The sequence below is a fragment of the Protopterus annectens genome, chromosome 7.part0 (assembly GCF_019279795.1).
Source record: "Protopterus annectens isolate FY-2018-M chromosome 7.part0, PAN1.0, whole genome shotgun sequence".
Lineage (NCBI taxonomy): Eukaryota > Metazoa > Chordata > Ceratodontiformes > Protopteridae > Protopterus > Protopterus annectens.
Genome location: NC_056739.1, coordinates 1,631,166,238 through 1,631,184,522, shown reverse-complemented (window position 1 = coordinate 1,631,184,522; position 18,285 = coordinate 1,631,166,238). Strand labels below are relative to the sequence as shown.

At 37.4% G+C, this 18,285-nt stretch overlaps 1 protein-coding gene across 1 annotated transcript in view; it reads left to right on the top strand.

Moving 5' to 3' along the window:
• The window catches only part of BSN (bassoon presynaptic cytomatrix protein), a 2,988,702-nt gene that overhangs the window by 2,608,625 nt on the left and 361,792 nt on the right, over positions 1 to 18,285 (top strand). Inside the window, exons 13-14 of the mRNA XM_044076415.1 lie at positions 5,862 to 5,921; positions 6,017 to 6,045. Of these exons, the coding sequence (XP_043932350.1) occupies positions 5,862 to 5,921; positions 6,017 to 6,045 (89 nt within the window). The remainder of the gene's footprint in view (positions 1 to 5,861; positions 5,922 to 6,016; positions 6,046 to 18,285) is intronic.

Here is an 18,285-nt window from a genome sequence, read left to right as displayed (position 1 = left end):
CTTGTGGAGTGAAGCACATGAAGACCACCCCCTACCATCTCCAGACTAATGGTCTTGTTGAGAGGTTAAACTCCACAATCAAGTCTATGCTACGGGCATTTGCAGATCAGTTTAAGAGGGAGTGGGACAAAAATTTGCCCCATCTGTTGTTTGCTTACAGAGAGGCTCCCCATGAATCCACATGTTTTTCATCCTTTGAGTTGCTGTATGGGCATAGGGTGAGGGGACCTCTAGATTTAATCTGAGATGAGTGGGAAGGTGAGTGTGAGTCTTACAAGGAGTCTGTTGTGGCATACGTACTAAACCTCAGGACAAGGCGCAGGGAACTCATGGGCTTGGCCCAGGAGAACCTGGCAGAAGCCCAGCAGCAGAAAAAGGTGTGGTATGACAGGAATTCTTGAGCTAGAGAGTATGTTGTGGGGCAGCAGGTAATGGTTCTCATTCCTGTCAGACACAACAAACTGCAAGCAGTTTGGGAGGGACGCTGCAAGGTGGTAAGAAAGATAAATGATGTTAACTACATGATGGAACTGTTAGGCAAAAGGCAGGGACACAAATTGTACCATGCTAACATGATGAAACCTTACCATGATAGGGAGGCTTTTGTGCTGAGCATGTGCATTGGATTTCAGGAGGAGTCTGAGGGAGATCTGGGGACTGATCTCCTCAGTGAGGCTCGGGCTGACACCTCAGTAGAAGGGGTAGCTATGTCCCAACAGCTATCTCCTACCTAGGTTCGAGAAATCTGAGCAGTGTTGCAGGAATTTGGGGGGCATATTCACTGGGAAACCAGGGTTCACCCACCTAGGGCAGCACCAGGTGAATACAGGACCCCAAAAGCCTATAAGACAGCCCCCCTTAGAGAGTGCCTGAGAGAGAGTCAAACAGACTCTGAGGGAGGAGGTACAAGAGATGTTGGAACTAGGGGTGATTCAAGAGTCCAACAGTCCCTGGGCCTCCCCAGTGGTGCTGGTACCAAAGAAGGATGGCAGCACCAGGTTCTGTGTGGACTACAGGAAATAAAATAGTCACACAGAGTCAGATGCTTCCATGCCTAGGACAGATGAGGCCCTAGAGCAGCTGGGTGGGGCTAAGTGTCTTGCAACCATTGATCTTACCAAGGGTTACTGGCAGGTGCCCTTGACTCCCAGTGCTAGAGAGAAGTCAGCCTTTGTGACTCCTTTTGGCTTGTATGAGTTCACAAAGATGCCTTTTGAGATGAATAATGCCCCAGCTACTTTCCAGAGGCTGGTAGATCGTATCCTAGCAGGAGCATGAGGGTTTGCCCTTGCTTACCTAGATGATATTGCCATCTACAGCCATTCCGGCCAGAGCCCCTTCAGCATGTCAGGGAGGTGCTGGGCAGGCTACAGAGGGCAGGGTTTATCATTAAGCCGAGCAAATGTCAGGTGGGTATGGCAGAGGTCTCCTACCTAGGACATAGAGTGGGGAGTGGTAAGATAAGGCCAGAACCTGCCAAAGTGGAAGCCATTCAGGCATGACCTGCACCTGTTACCAAAAAGCAGGTGAGGGAATTTTAGGGACAGCTGGGTGCTACAGAAAATTAATTCCCAGTTATAGTACCATAAGCTGCTCCCCTCACAGACCTGACAAGGAAGAACAGACCAGATAAGGTAGTCTGGACTCCAGCATGTGAGCAGGCATTCCAGAAGCTTAAGGAAGTTTTGGGAGGACCCCCTGTGTTAGCCAGCCCAGATTACAGCAAAGCATTTGTTGTGCAGGTGGATGTTTTGAACCATAGGGTGGGGGCTGTGCTTAGCCAGATTTCTTCAGAGTGTGAAGAGCACCCATTGGTTTATCTCATTCATAGGCTCCAACCCAGGGAGGGATGCTATGCAGCTGTGGAAAAGGAATGGCTAGCCATAGTGTGGGCACTGCAGAAACTTCTGTATGGAAGAAAATTCACTGTTATGACAGATCACAACCCCCTAACATAGTTAAACAGAGCCAGCCAGCAAAATGCCAAGTTGGAGCCTGGGGTTGCAAGCATATGATATGTCAGTGCAGCACCACAGTGGGATTAGCAATGCCAATGCAGATGGGCTCTCAAGACAGGGAATGGGGTAAGGTATACTCAGATAGGCTGAACTCTCTCAAGCAGCATTTCTCAAGGGTCACTTGAAAAACTAGCTTGAGTTCTCCAGGGGAGGAGAAATGTGAAGACTGGTAGAGATGGGTGAAGGCTGCTAGCCTAGTCAAATAGAATTTGGCACATAATTCTGTCATTTGTAAATATGAATGTTGGAATACAGGCTTGTTTTCTTAAATTAAAGAATATGCTGTGAAATGTTGAACTTCAAAAAAATGTAACAATATTGCCCTCTGCTTTAAAGAAAGCTAAGACAAGCATTTCATGTCTGTCCTTTGAAGTTAAAATTACTTCATGTCTGTCTTTTGAAGTTAAAGATCCAGTGTCATTCCATCTGGGCTAGCACATTCTTTCTATTGTTTTAACCAAGTGTTAGATTGCTAGATTTAAACATGCAAATGTATTTTTATTGCTCTGGTTTTTGCCTAGGTGTAAAAAAATGTAGATGCAGTTTCTGTTGGCCTGGGAACCCCAGAAAGTTGGGAAGAATGATGTAATGTTTATCAGAACTGCAATTTCAATTTAAACAGAGAAAAACAGAGATTATTAAACATTTTTGTCTTGACTATCCAACTCACAGCACTGTCTTGCTCATATGTAAGTTATCTTAGACTTGTGTTTTCTTTTAGAAATAGCTAGGAACTAGAAATATTAGACTAAGTGTTTTTCTGTGATGTCAGAACTTTACAACTGTGTTATTTTAAGTATTTCTCTGTGATATCTGAACTCTTGACTAGCACTGTGTAGTAAGACGTATTATCTTGTGTTTTTATTGTTTATTATTAAATATTTTAAAACCTTTCAGCTGTGGCTCTTTTGTGTAGAGAAAATTTAAGCTCTTGAGTATATTGCATATTTATAGAGTTTACTGTCCAAGTCACTCTAAATAAGCCTTGACTGTTTAGTCACACTGACAAACTCAATAATAATATTGCACAGTAATAATTGGACACCCTTTTAAGGGCAATTGAGTAGCTGATAAGTATTTGTGGGTGTTGGCAAGTGGAATTATAGTCTGGGATAAAGGGGCACAGCTGGAGAAACTGTGCCAGCCTTCCCCAGGAGTGTCTGTGTGGTTGTATAAACTCTTCTCAAAGTGCATGGGTGTGTGTGTGTGTGTGTGTGTGTGTGTGTGTGTGTGTGTGTGTGTGTGTGTGTGTGTGTGTGTGTGTGTGTGTGTGACATGAAGCACTGGTTGGGCAGAGAGGGTGCTAGATGTTTTAGCTTGCCAACTAAGCTGAGATCTGGACCCTATAGCTGTGCCAGTGGGGAGTCTTATTGGAGACCTGGAGAGCAAGGGAGCGACCAGCCCCAGACTGACTGTTTACTCTGTGTGCTCTTAAGGGAAATTGTACTTTACTGTGTGTATTTGTTATCCTTTCCTCATATATGAGACTCCCTCTCTGGTGTTAGTGGTGAGGATTGAGGGTCCTTGATTGCTGGGCCAGGGCACGGGCGTCACAGTATTTTACAACCAGAGCTGGATCCAGCAGTAGGCAATATAGGTAATCACCTAGGGTCCCGTGGCTGGGGAAGAGCCCACTCTAGCCAAGATGCTTAAACAATTAATAATATATAAGAAATAAATAAAGCAGTCACCAAACATATGGCTCTAAAACCATACAATATTTATTAAAACAAAATAACAAAACGGTAAGCACTTTCGCCACCTAACCGGTGGCTTCTTCAGATGATTAACAACAAACACCTTTTAAAAAACATTTAAATAAACTTGTACCTACTTTCAGTTAATTATTCCCACCTGTTGTTAGTATCCCTACACTCATATCTCTCACTCATAGCTGACGCATGCTCCATAGAGCATATCACATTACTATTTCGTAATTCAAATTCATTTAAAGGTGCAGTATACACAAAACATTATTATTAGTTATAAAACTTCAATTTTCCCTTTAAAGTCTTTTTTTCATGTATCTTGCATGGAAAATCATATTGTGTTCAGTTTCTGGTTAACATATATTAAGACTCAACATTTTAACACATTTATAGCATGATACCCATTTCTGTTCATATCAGAAAGTGTGTGTGTGTGTGTGTGTGTTTTGCTGTATGAAAAAGAAAGTGTGTGTAAGCAATTTAAACTAGACAGTGTGTGTGTGTGTGTGTGTGTGTGTGTGTGTGTGTGTGTGTGTGTGTGTGTGTGTGTGAGAAATTTAAACTTGAGAAAAAGTGTGTGTGTATATGTATGTGTGTACGTAATTTAAACTAACCGTTCTGTTCTTATGAGAGAGAAAGTATGTTGCTATATGAAAGAGAAAGTATGTGTGTGTGTGTGTGTGTGTGTGTGTGTGTGTGTGTGTGTGTGTGTGTGCATTGCTGAGTGTGAGTAGAGAGAAAGTAGGTGTGTGTGTATTTTTAACATACCTCTCAATTGTCCAGATTTAGCCTCATAGTTTTGGTGTGTTTCTCATAAAAGTTGTGTCAATTCATGGACAATTGAAGTCACTAAATCATGACATATATATGAGTTTCAGACTTCATAACCTTCAGAATGTGCATGCCAGCACAAATCCTGTTATTCTAGCAACTTTCTAAGTTAAAAAGAGCAACATTTAAAATCTGTCCTTATTTTTGGAACATTGTATCTCCATTATTTTAGGTTTTGTAAAGATTTCTTGCACTAAGAGGTTGGGGGTATGCAAACCACTCAACTGTTCAGATTTTTGTCTCATATTTTTGGCCTGTTCCTCATAAAATTTGTGGTTTTCTGACAAATCACTGAAGACTGAAATAACTAGATAATGTCATACATTTGAGTTTCAGACTTAATTTCCTTCAAGAAATGCATGCTAAGACAAATCCTGTTATTTTAGCAACTTTCTAAGTCTGTAAGAGTGATATTTAAAATCTATCCCTATGTTGGGCCTTTGTCCCATTTTCTTGTGATAAGATGTTGACAGATATGGTATGCAATGCCCTAGCTGGAGGCGGGGGGGGGGGAGGGGTGAGGCAGGCTAGTCAGTTAACTTGGTCAGGCTTGACCCTGTAACTTGGTAATAGGAGACAAATGCCTGAATCCACAACACGATCAGATTGCTGAAGGAATTGTGAGTTTCAGTGCAGACAAGAACCTGAATCCTCTACACCAGCTACCAGAATCCTGACGGCATTGTGAGTTTGAGTTTCAGTACATTTTCAGAGAATTATGAGTTTCAGTACATTTTCATGGAATTGTGAGTTTCAAAGGAAAAGAAGTTTACTGCTGCTCATGCTAAGTCTGTTTTCAATGTCCAACTAACTGTTTTGTTTAGCAAATGGCAATCACTGTTTCTGTTGTAGAATTTGAAAATTAGTGTTAGTAGCATAACTGCCTTTGGTGCAGAAGGCTGCAGATTCTATTCTTGCCCCATGCAGATGGAGTGCTGGTATTGCAGTGCCCTTTCAGCTACTGATTATTTTGTGCATTTTAAGTGGGGGATAGGGGTTTTGCACTCCTGAGTATGTCTTCCTTTGTATGAGATGCCTAGTAACTATGAACTTCTCAGTTTGTCAGTCATTCCCTATTGCAATATTACCAGCTTACCAATTTTTTTTTTTTTTATGTTACATAGACAATTAATTCTTCAAGGGCAATATAGTATGATTCACAGCCAGGATTTAAGGGCATTGTCATGTCACATATTTCAACCGGTTACATTATTTACTTTGGAAACCTTTTTTATAATGCAAATGTAACTGAACCTTTTTGATATAGTATTTAATCATTTTTTTCTCCATTTTCCTTCTCCAGCTGTGTCTGCTTTTGGCAAGAAATTTACTTCTTTCTGGTGATGAGCTGTCGTATGATAAGGTAAGTATCCCTCTACCTATGGCAATAAATATACCACTACTACTGTCACTAGAGATTGAACTATTGGTGGACTACTTATCAATCCTTGCTTTCAGTACACTTTTACCAGCTCTAGCACAATCCTGTAAGTAAAATGTGAAAGCAACTGCTGGTGTTTTTTAATGTTCTACAGATTTCACAAAAACAACAGTCTTCTCTAAAAACATGCATACTTTTTCCAGTCCGCACTATTCTGATAAAACAATAATGCAGTCATGAGTTTCTGATTTGTGGATGAACGTTTGACATGTTAATGTCATGTGCTCAAAAAAAAAAGATCTTGTATGGATGCCTTCTTTCATACAAATAGGAAGGCTGTGATTATATCATCTATCAGTAGTTACTTGTTTGTTTGTTTGTTTGTTTGTGTCTTTCGGCTTTTCCCGGTTAGGGGTCGCCACAGCAGAACTCCGGTCCGCTAATGATTGGAAGTGGATTTTTACATACCAAGTTACCAGCCCTGACGCACAACCTTCAACGAAGGCATGCCCCATTCACGTATGCCTCCACACACAAGACGCTCTAGCTGAGAATTGAACGGGACAACGTCTTGCTATGAGGCGACAATGCTACCGCAGCACCACCACCGCAGTATCTATCAGTAGTTACTATTAGAGCAAAAATTTAAACCATTACAGCTCAAGTCAACATTGTGATAAAATTAAATCTAAAATTATTCTGATGAACAGGGAAAAATTTGTGCATTATTTATCTGCTTATTTATAAAACGTATTTCCCAACACACTCTTATTCATACAGGCCTATATGACACTAGCATTGTAACTTTTTTCCAGAGCTCAAGAAATATATTGACCTTTCAAGAGTCAAAATTTAAGATGGAAATCAAACTTACTTAGCCTGTACACACTTCTTTTAGTTACGAGTATCACAAATGTTTTTATAAGTTTAGTTATTTATAAGTTTATTCAAGTTTTTTTTACATATAATTATGTCTATTAAATGATCTTTTTCCAGTGTTATTACATTATTTATTTGAGACTGACATTCTTTGCCCTAAGACTTTAGTACTTACTCTTCTTAGGACTGAGCATTTAAATCAATCATCGGTATGTGCTATGTGTACATATTTGCTCTCCTTTCAATCCTTTGTATTCAAGAATATATTTTCAACATTTTTACTCTTTCACTAAAGTGGTCCCATATTTCAGTGGTTCAAACCATCATCCCCCAAATTACTTTCATTCTTTTTCTTTCATTTTATTGGATTCCCCTATGAATTTGGCATATTCTCAGCTTTCTCTAATAATGCACATATAAAAGGGACTGATTTATTCCAAGTTGGTTCAACAAATATCAGAAAAATAGGATTAATTACTTAGAGAAGCACAGCATATCCTGCAGATTGTTACTGCCATTGCCTCATGCTACATATCTATAATGTGTACATATATATATATATATATATATATATATATATATATCTATATATATCTATATATATGGGTTCCATACACTAGATCGAATTTTCACTAATTTGAAATAGTGCATGGAATGCTCACTGCAGCGAAAGTGCACTTAATCAGAAGTGCACTTACATGAATTTCAGTACAACAAACGGGTGTTGTACTGAACTTCTGTGCAGTACTCACAGACCTTAGGGTTACCATGACCCATGCCCTAACCCTAAGATCCGTGATGACTGCAGCACAGTGAAGGACATAGCAGTGTCCTCCACTAAGTGCGATAGTCATGAACCTTAGGGTTAGGGCATGGGTTAGGGTAAGGGGATAGCTTTACTAACTATCCCCTTACCCTAACCCATGCCCTAACCCTAAGGTCCATGACTATCACACCATAGTGGAGGACATAGCTTGTTTTTTATGTCCTCCACTGTGCTGCAATGTTTTTGGTGAAGTGTACTTACGCAAAAGTTCACTTTCATTAAAGTCAACTTTCGCAGAAGTCAGGCTTCCTGTTACAAGTTCGAAGTAGTGAACTTTCATTCTTGTAATAGGAATCCATATATATATATATATATATATATATATATATATATATATATATGTGTGTGTGTGTGTGTGTGTGTGATTGTATTTCTTATACATTGCAGTTTGGTACTGATATATATTCCATACTTTCCTGTGCTTTAGAATATTTAGTGATTAGTGATATGATTGCCCAAGATAGAAGTGTTTTAGACTTCCTCAGACTAGACAACCATGTATATAAGCATAGTTAACACTTCTCAATAAAAGTACTCACGGACAAATAGTAGTCATGGAAATAAAATACAAGTGCAAATGCATTCATTTCCTTATAATTGAAAACATCATTAGAATAAAAACAATACACACCTTGGACACCAAAGGGGGGAGGGGGCATCTACCATCTCAATGTTTTACCAGTCTTCTTGATAGTATACTTTTAAAATTTAAATGATCATTCACACCCAGAAAAAAATTCTGCTTCAGAGACATCTGTTAATGTATTCGGTAAAGTCCACTGAACTCTCTAAATGAGTATCACATCTATCAGGTTCTGTAAAATTAATGAGTTTTTTTTTTAAATTAGCATAAGTCACAAAGGTTTTATTAGATTTTTTTTCTTTTGAATTGCAGAAATATGTTCATAGATGTATTATTCAGCCTTCGGGTAGTACATCCCACGTAGAAGGCCTCTCTACCTACCACATAAAGAAAATTCTATGACAAATAATAGAAGCATTTGTAAGACTTGTAACTTCTGTATGTGTCTTCACAGAAAGAAAAAGTTAATTGGAAATAATTGTATCCTGCCTGCATTTACTGCAAACATAAGTTTATTTTCTGTCTACTGACATATTGCAGGACTTGTGCTTCTACTTTATTTTGATTATTTTTTTAAGTTGTGATTTTTCTTATTAATTAAAAGAGAAGCATACCCAACCTACTAACCAAGTAAAATGCATTAGTTATTTGTGATAAATTCTCTAATCTCCAGTATATTTAAACTCTAGATCAAAATCCTATCCAAATGTATCTACTGTAGGAATCATTATTTTGTTAGTACATCTGCCAGATGAACGGGCTTATAGTTGTCCCCTCTATTAGTGTTAGCATAATTTATTACCCTCTCAATTTATTTTTCCAGGGTACTCCAGGATTAAAGCCTGGCCTCCAAATTTACTAGCTCCTCATTAAACATACTATCACAGCTAGTGAGTCTACTTGTATGGACAATGAGACTCTTGACAATTTTATTTTTAAGATATTCCAGATGCATGCTGTGATAATCATGATAAGCATTACTAGCAACATCTTTCTTGGCTTTCCAGTACCTGCTGATTTATGGAAGGATATTTTCTATAATTAAATCAGGAAGTACTGCATGCATCTTACTTGTTGTGACCTTCAGTTGGAATAAAATAGATCGTACCATTAAGGTAAGAAATGAAGGTGCATGTCATTTCAGAACCTAACCTTAGAGATAACACATCATCAGTGTAATTTAAGAAATATTTAATGTTTGAACAGCTCTCTACTCATTTAGCAACGATAATGTTGACATTGCTGAGTACCTTTGTTGCCTCCATTGCTGTGTCCTAAGTTTGCTGAAAATACTTCTGAACGCAAAGTAACTGCACTCCAAACTCAGTTCTAAACATTCAGAAATGAATGCAGTCTCAACATTTGTCAACATGTCTTCTATACACGAGTACTGCATAAAACATCATAGTGTATAAACTATGAATGTCAGCACTGACAAAGATCATTAGATGCGACTATAATTACTTTACATATGGCTACACAGTCACAGAATGCAAAAATGAGTAACCTAATGTTCCTAACATCCCCTTTTTAAAATGTGTTTTATCAGCAAAAGTGATGTTTGAGTCTCCACATGGAATGATATACCATAACTGGGGGGCTGCTCAGCATTCTTATATCACTTGGCAATTCTAACATTTACACTCAAATGAGGATCAGCAACACTTAGGCACATTGCTGTCTCAGATGTGAGTCTTAGACTACTAAAGCTTTCATCAGTAAAATTATCAGTTTGCATCCACATTCGGTCACAGCCATATTCATGTGTAAATTTCAGTACCTGTTAACAAGTGCAGCATTTTGTCATTTTCAGTATCTGTACATTCGTAATGACTAACAGCTCCTCCCAACCCCTAACTGGCTATCATTTTGTATGTGGGTCTTTATTCAAACTCAGCAATATGGACTTGTCATTAAGATTCACATTATAACCCTTTTTTGCAAGTCTTGGATATAACATGCAAGTCTCCCTGTCACAAGTATTTCTGAAAACTTCAGAAGTATTGTGGAAGGGTAGTTTTTAATTGCTGAACCTTGCTCCTTTAGCTCCAAAGGAAGAATTTGACTAACCTTCAGTAAGCAAAAAAGCAAACTTGAGCTTGGAGTTGAATGGACAAAGAAATGTAAGAGCGTCCATGATCATTACTCTGTTTTAACAGCACAAATGGAAAGCCCTTCCTTAACAAATCTAAATCCCTGCTCAGTAAAGCTAGAGAGGACAAGTTAAAACTCCTGAAATTGCATAAGCAGGACTTCTGTTTGAAAAAATCTATTATTTGATACTGGACAGCTGGTCAACATTTAGAACATCTTCTCTGGAAGGTCACAGGCATCATGTAATGGCAATTAGACTCACAGAAGAGTGAGAAGGTAAGGACAAGATTGCTGTGTTTTTAATATACTTGTACATATATTACATGCATACACACATATACACACATACACACACACACATACACATATATATATATATATATATATATATATATATATGTGTGTGTGTGTGTGTGTTTCCCTATCAGTTGATCGAGTGTTCAGAAATTCAAAATTCTTTTGTTGAAGACCATAAGTAAAGTTTTTGAAAACTCGAAGCTTTTGAATGGATATTGAGGTACAGTGCAGATCAGCAAATTTACCTTTTTCCTCACTGTAGTGCAATCTCGGAGATGATATATATAATTTGCAAGGGCTTGCCCCTCTGCAAAAATGTAAAAGAAAGTAGATTTTTTGGGGTTTTTTTTTGATGTTCGAGTTTTCGGAAACTCAATCATATGGTCTTGACCGTATGAATTTCAATTTTCTGAAAACTTGATCGCCTGACATAGACCCATATATATATATATATATATATATATATATATATATACACATATATATATATATATATATATATATATATATATATATATATATATATATATATATATGTATATATACACACATATATATATATATATATATATATATATATATATATATACACACACACACATATATATGGATTCACTTTATAATCTCGAAATACTGAAATATCGAATTTCAGTATTTCGAGCAATAAAGTCAAATCTTCAAAATACCAAAGCCCAAAACCGCGAGAGTAAAAATAGCGAAGCTAAACACACCATACACCATACTTACACATACACCACACTACAAAAAAAAAAAACACACACACACAAACATAACACACAAATTAACAAACCTACACTACAAATAAGCAGGGGTGCAAGCCCCCCTGCACCTCCCCATGTGGGGGGTGCTCCCCCACACCCCTGCTACTTATATATACTAACTCCGAGATCGCACCAAACAGACAAAGACAGTAAACTCACAACCAGATATTCTACAGTCACACATATACAAACACCACCACTTCCAGCACTTAAACACTTTTACCTGCCTACCCTAACCCACACATAAAACTTACAAACCCACTCATATACACTCAAACACCTACCCAAAACCCTTAAAAAATACTCACTTACCTTAAGTTCCACCTAAATCCACACACTAAACCAGGCACCATCCACACAATACATTCCACGTCACGTACCGTAAAACCATAACCGCGAATTCGACATATCTGGATTTGCGGTTATGCACTTTCATTATTTTGAAGATTCAACTTTATAGTCTCAAAATACTGAAATTCAATATTATTCCCAGAGTATAAAGTGAATCTATATATATATATATATATATATATATATATATATATATATATATATATATATATATATATACACACATATATACATATATACACACATATATATATATATATATATATATATATATATATATATATATATAGAGAGAGAGAGAGATAGATAGATAGATAGATAGATAGATAGATAGATAGATAGATATGGATCTGCTTTTAAAGATGAATTGCCAAACTCTCAACTGTCATAATACCGAGACCAAAATGCCAAAAGTTTGTTATGCTGAAATGTCATAATCCAGAATGTTAAAATATTAAATCAGCTAGTTAAACACTGATGATGATATTTAAATAGGATACTGTGGCTTTAAGATGTTGTACATTGTGCTACATTAAATAATAATAAGAAAACTTGGCTGACGTCATGTTGCAAGCAAGTATCAGAGAGACGCATCTGAATGTAAAGTCTGACAATAGTAAACTAGTCTCACTAAAAGAAGGTTAAGGAGAATTTTTTGCAAGTTAGACATGCAAACATACAGTATGGAATGGTATATTTTCTTCTGTGTAGTGTGATCTCATTGTTGATATATTTAAGTAGCAGGGGGGTGTGGGGGGAGCAAGATGGCTTGCCCCCCTGCTTCAGTGCAGAAAAGTTTAAAGTTGCTTGTTTTTATTTTTTGTTCTGTGTTTATCTGGTGGAGGTTAGGAAGTGTAGCTTTGCATTTTGTATTTCGATATTATGGGACTCGATGTTTTCAGGTCTTGGGATATAGCTGTTTTGGCATTCTAGTCTCAGTATTATGATGTCCGAGATTTTGGCAATTCAACATTTAAAAGTAGATTTATATATATATATATATATATATATATATATATATATATATATAGGTCTACTTTGTTTCACTGAAAATGCACTTCACTGAAACTCATTTAATTGAAAATCAGTTGCCTGAGCACAATTCACTGAAAGCTCACTTTATATACACACATATACATACACAAACATATATTTATATATATATATATATATATATATATATATATATATATATATATATATATATAGCTATAGATATATACATACACAGACACACACACACACACACACATATATATATATATATATATATATATATATATATATATATATATATGCATATACATACACTATATAGATATATATATATATATATATATATATATATATATATATATATAGAGAGAGAGAGAGAGAGACTGCGGTGGTGGTGCTGCGGTAGCGTGGTCGCCTCACAGTAAGACGTTGTCCTGTTCGATTCTCAGCTAGAGCGTCTTCTGTGTGGAGATATGCATGAATGGGCGTACCTTCGATGAAGGTTGTGCGTCAGGGCCGGCAACTCGGCATGTAAAAATCTACTGCCAATCATTAGCAGACTGGAATTCCACTGTGGCGACCCCTAACCAGGAAAAGCCGAAAGACACAAACAAACAAAAATATATATATATATATATATATATATATATATATATATATAAAAATATGTGTCTGCTAAAAAAAATCACACCATTGATGCAACTATACCAAATGCAGATCAGTCAAAACTAGATAAAGATAAACAAAAAAGTATTTTTTAGGCTCTCTTCATATTCCCTGTTAATTAATTACCAGCTCTTTGATCACACAGCAGTAGGGAAAGGAGTAAAAACTGACTCACACCAATTGTAACATTTTAAAAGTGTGAATCAACTGAAAAGTTCAGCAAATTGTACTTCAACATAAAAAAAGTCTGAGTAACTGATATATATCTGTATGTGTGTTTATATAGTTAGGTAAGGGGGCGTTAGGGCTTTCCCTCAGATTGTTAGTTCTGGGGGCAATTGTCTTTGTATTTTGTGACCTTAGGAGTCTTTGTTCTTTGGCATAGCAACCTGGCAAGGCTTTAAATGTTTTGTGGTTGAATAATTGCATATTGAGTAAACACAATTATAGTAAACCTCTGCTATTCTCATCCAAACATAGTTGAATTTGTCTGATTCATCAGATTACAACTCCCCAATTACTGATGTTGCCTTGGTCTTGGAAATCTCCAGTCTCCAATTTCTACATCCATCTGTGGATAGTTCATACCTGTCAAATATTGTCTTCTGCTGAATAGTCCTCTACCCTTTCATCTGAAGTTGACTGATGAGGCCTGCACCTGACTGACAGCTGTACTGCGGCATTACCACTAAAATGGGAAGCACCCACCCCCTTAACAGACATTGCTTTAAAAATGGCTGCTGTTTTATAAGTGGTACTCTCAGTAAGCTGTATTAATTTGATTAGAGGGCACTTCAAAGCATCCACAATATCTCAGTTCTGGTTGAGTTCTCTTAAAGGGTAACTGAAGCCATGTATGAGGAACATACAGTCCATATCAGGGGTCTATATTGAATAATCGAAAAGCGAATTCACCGAACGGTATTTACATTGAAACATACAGTTCAGCAAACTGTTAATAGTGAGATTGCAGTACAGTGAAGATCGGAAAATTTGCCCTTTCCTCACTGTAGTGTGATCTTGGAATTGGAATATATAATTAGCAGGGGGGGTGCAGCACCCCACAAGTGTGAATTCGCTGAATGGTATTTTTGATGTAAATACCATTCAGTGAATTCACTTTTCAATTAATCAATATAGACCCCATATCACTTGTCTGGACCTTTCCAAGGCCTTTGACACTACCCCTATTATTGACAAATCCTCCCAACGCAACATTAACCATTCATCATTCACTAGATTGGTAATTGGTTGTTGACAGAAACCATACCAAGGTCAGGAGTATTTGCTTTACACGAAAAAATGGCATTAATGGTGTCCCACGTGGCTCTGCTTTCAGTCATCATCTTTCCAGTATATTTTTCAATGATGTGAAAGCCAAAATGAAATAACTATGGCTAACAACACTTGCTGATATTGCAAATGGGGCAGATATCAAACCCCATTCTGATACTCCAGTTCTTCAGCAAGGGCTGGTCTAAACAAATATTTGGTGTATTAATCATAAGACCTTAACACCAAGTAAAGCAGCATAGTTTTCTTTTTGTAAATCTAGCATCACTACTGTTTACCAAATAGAAAACATTCCCCTTAGATTTGAGACATTAGAGACTTGGATATGCACGATGATAGATGATAACAAATTCTGCTTTCACCACCCCATCTGTCTGATGGTTAGGAAATCCTTTTGCTATACACAGCTTCTCTTTTGTGATATCTCCTCAGTGCCCAGAGAAGCTGCAGCCCCATTTTCTTCATCCCTTATTATGCCTGTGATTGAATATGATGCAACTTTAACATATACCTCACCAAACCCCTAAACCAGCTTGTGAGACTTCAACATTTCATTATCAAAATATCTCGGGTTTTAGTGCTCTTAGCTACTCAGATAGACTAAATGTTCTGACCCTCCACTCATGGTCACTCAAGAGTGCTGATGGGTGATCCCTGCTTAGCTTTACTGTGCTGTGAATAACCAAGCACTATTTAAACACTTTAATAAATCATGTAGTAAAGCAAATGCCTGTTCTAGAGATCTAAACAGCAATGAAAGATGGAATGTCTGATACCTAACCCTGTGTATCTCCCACATTTAGCCTATCAAGCAGCGGACTTACCTAGCAACCTTTAAAACCAGTCTGAATGACTAGATGGGTAATCACAAAGTTTCACCAGGCATATGTAAACTCCTAATGAATGTCAAACATCAGTGTAATTACCTTTTCTACCAGCAAAAAATTGGATAGCGTGCCCCCCCCCCCAATCTCCTTAAAGACATGGAAGGAAACATCATCATTAATGTGTCAGAACATAAATATCTAGGAATTACTCTAGACCACTGTCTTAATTTCTCTACATATAATGAAAACATTACATCCAAAATAGTTACACAGCTTAAAATGTGCCACAGAATCTCATGTCTCCCCTGCCCTGCTGCCTGTTCAGCCATTACCAAAAATTCCCTCATCTCTAAACTGGAATATGTTCCACCTGTAATATCATCAGCTCAGCCAATGTTACTCAAAAACTTCAAGCAATAGAAACCAAAATATGCAGAACTGTTTTACTTGCTAATCAAAGAATACATCATTGTGGCAATCTTTGTGACTTTAACTGGCTATCAATCACATACAAAGCTACTCTATTTCTGGGTTCCATTCAAGATAATTCACATTGGTTACTGCCCCCTATGAAGAGAAAACTTCCCCTAAAATGACAATTGTATTTTCAGAAAAGCCTAAAAGTATACTCTGTTACTAGCCAGACCTAAGTTCAGGTAAGTCAAAGGTAAAGAAAGCTTTCACCAGGTAGGGACCATCTCTGTGGAATAATCTGCCAGATGTGGTAAAAAATACTCCAACCCTGGAAAAAGTAAACAAAAAACAAAAACTAAAAAAAAAAAAATTGAAAGAATTCCTGCAAAATGAATTGAAATGCACATGCTTCGGGCATGCCAGTTAAATCTACACATTGTACAATGACTTGTATTATCAGCACATTGTTAAACAATATCATATTTTAAGGTCTGTATATTTTCTCTGAAATGTGTCTATACTGACTTGCATTAAGAGCTAAACCAATTGTAACTCATTGCCTAGAAATCTGCATACTAAACTGCCTTTCGGCTTTTCCCAGTAAGAAGGGGTCGCCACAGCAGAACTCCGGTTCACTAATGATTGGCAGTGAATTTTTACAGTTTTGAGTTGCCAGCTTGGCGGCCAACATTCAAGGAGGGCACACCCACACACCTATCTGCATGTCTTTAAATTCATTCCACCATGGGGAGGACATGCAGACTCTGCACAGAAGGCGCTCCAGCCGAGAATCGAACTGGAGAACCTCTTGCTGTGAGGCGACAATGCTAACCACTGCACCACCACGGCCTCAGAAATCTGCATTCTGAATTGCTTGAAATGTCTTAATATCTGTTTTTGAGGAGGTAAAATATGTTATACTGTGCACCTGTCTGTGCCTGGGACATGACTAAAATTGGTTGACTGATCAATAGATAAACTGGAAAATTCTGCTTAATGAGGAACACTGTTAGTCTCCTCTGGCCATAAGCAAAGTAAGGACCTATAAACCTATGTACCATAGTATTATTGTTTCTTGCTTTATAATGATTGAGATCTCTGAAAAAATATAGTTAATTTTTAAGACTCATCCTTAGTTTTTTTAGAAATATTATTTAGCCAACCTTTAAAAATCTCTGTAGAAACCTTAGCTTTAAATTTAGTGAAGACAACTGATTTGCAAAGTTCATTCATAAAGCATTCATTGTATTTGATAAGTAACTACATGCACTTTAACAAAGCAAAAAGAAACTATAAACAATGATTAGATGTCCTCTTAATCCATGGATTTCTGGCAAAAGAGAAAACATAAATATCTTTATCTTTTCATTATGGCCACAATAGAGCTTTAGGGATGCTCAATATAAGACTAAAACAATAGCTTTAATATAAATACGGCTCAAGGATTCAGCATGAGTATTATTTATATATATATATATATATATATATATATATATATATATACATATATATATATATATATGGGAACCTATGTCCACGAAAGAATACTTACCCGACAACCAGATCACCGAGACCACATCACCGACAGAGCAGATCTCCGACAATGGTAAGTGTAAGTAGTGTGGAATGGGATGTATTCCCATTTCCGCAGTGTGGTGCAATCTCAGAGTTGGTATATTTAAGTAAGGGGGTGCAGGGGGGCTGCACCCCTGCTATACATGTTTCTTTTTGTTTTGTTTTTTTTTATTTTATTGCAGAAATGGGAATACATTCCTTTCCACAGATCCGCCACATAACACACGCACTCAAGTCACTCCTGTCCATGCTGGTGTGAATGACCTGAGACGCACCCTCCTCTGTCTGCCTGGGATGACATGTTGGACAAGCACGCTGCTTTCAAGGGATGGCTTATACCGAAGTCTAAATCTCAAGATGAAATACCATCATACTGGGAGACTTCAACTACCCAAACATTGATTGAGTACATTATTCTAGCCCTAATACCTAGCCCAAAGGTTCCTGGAGATAATATACTAGACCAGATCATCACAAACATCTCACTAGTGAGATCTGACCACAAACTAATCACCCTGGATATACATATCCCACCTCCACCCCAGCACAAAGACCACAGTGAAAAACTTCTCAAAAGCAGACTTCACTCTTCTTAAGACTGAGATGATATCCTTTAAGCCCACTGTGCCAGTGGATACCACATATCCTTCACAAATGCTTTCTATGGACATCTCCAAGAATGCATGGATCATGCAATCCCAAATAAATCCAAGTCCCTCTCCACCAAAGGTAAGCATCCTGTCTGGTGGACATCGGCCATAAA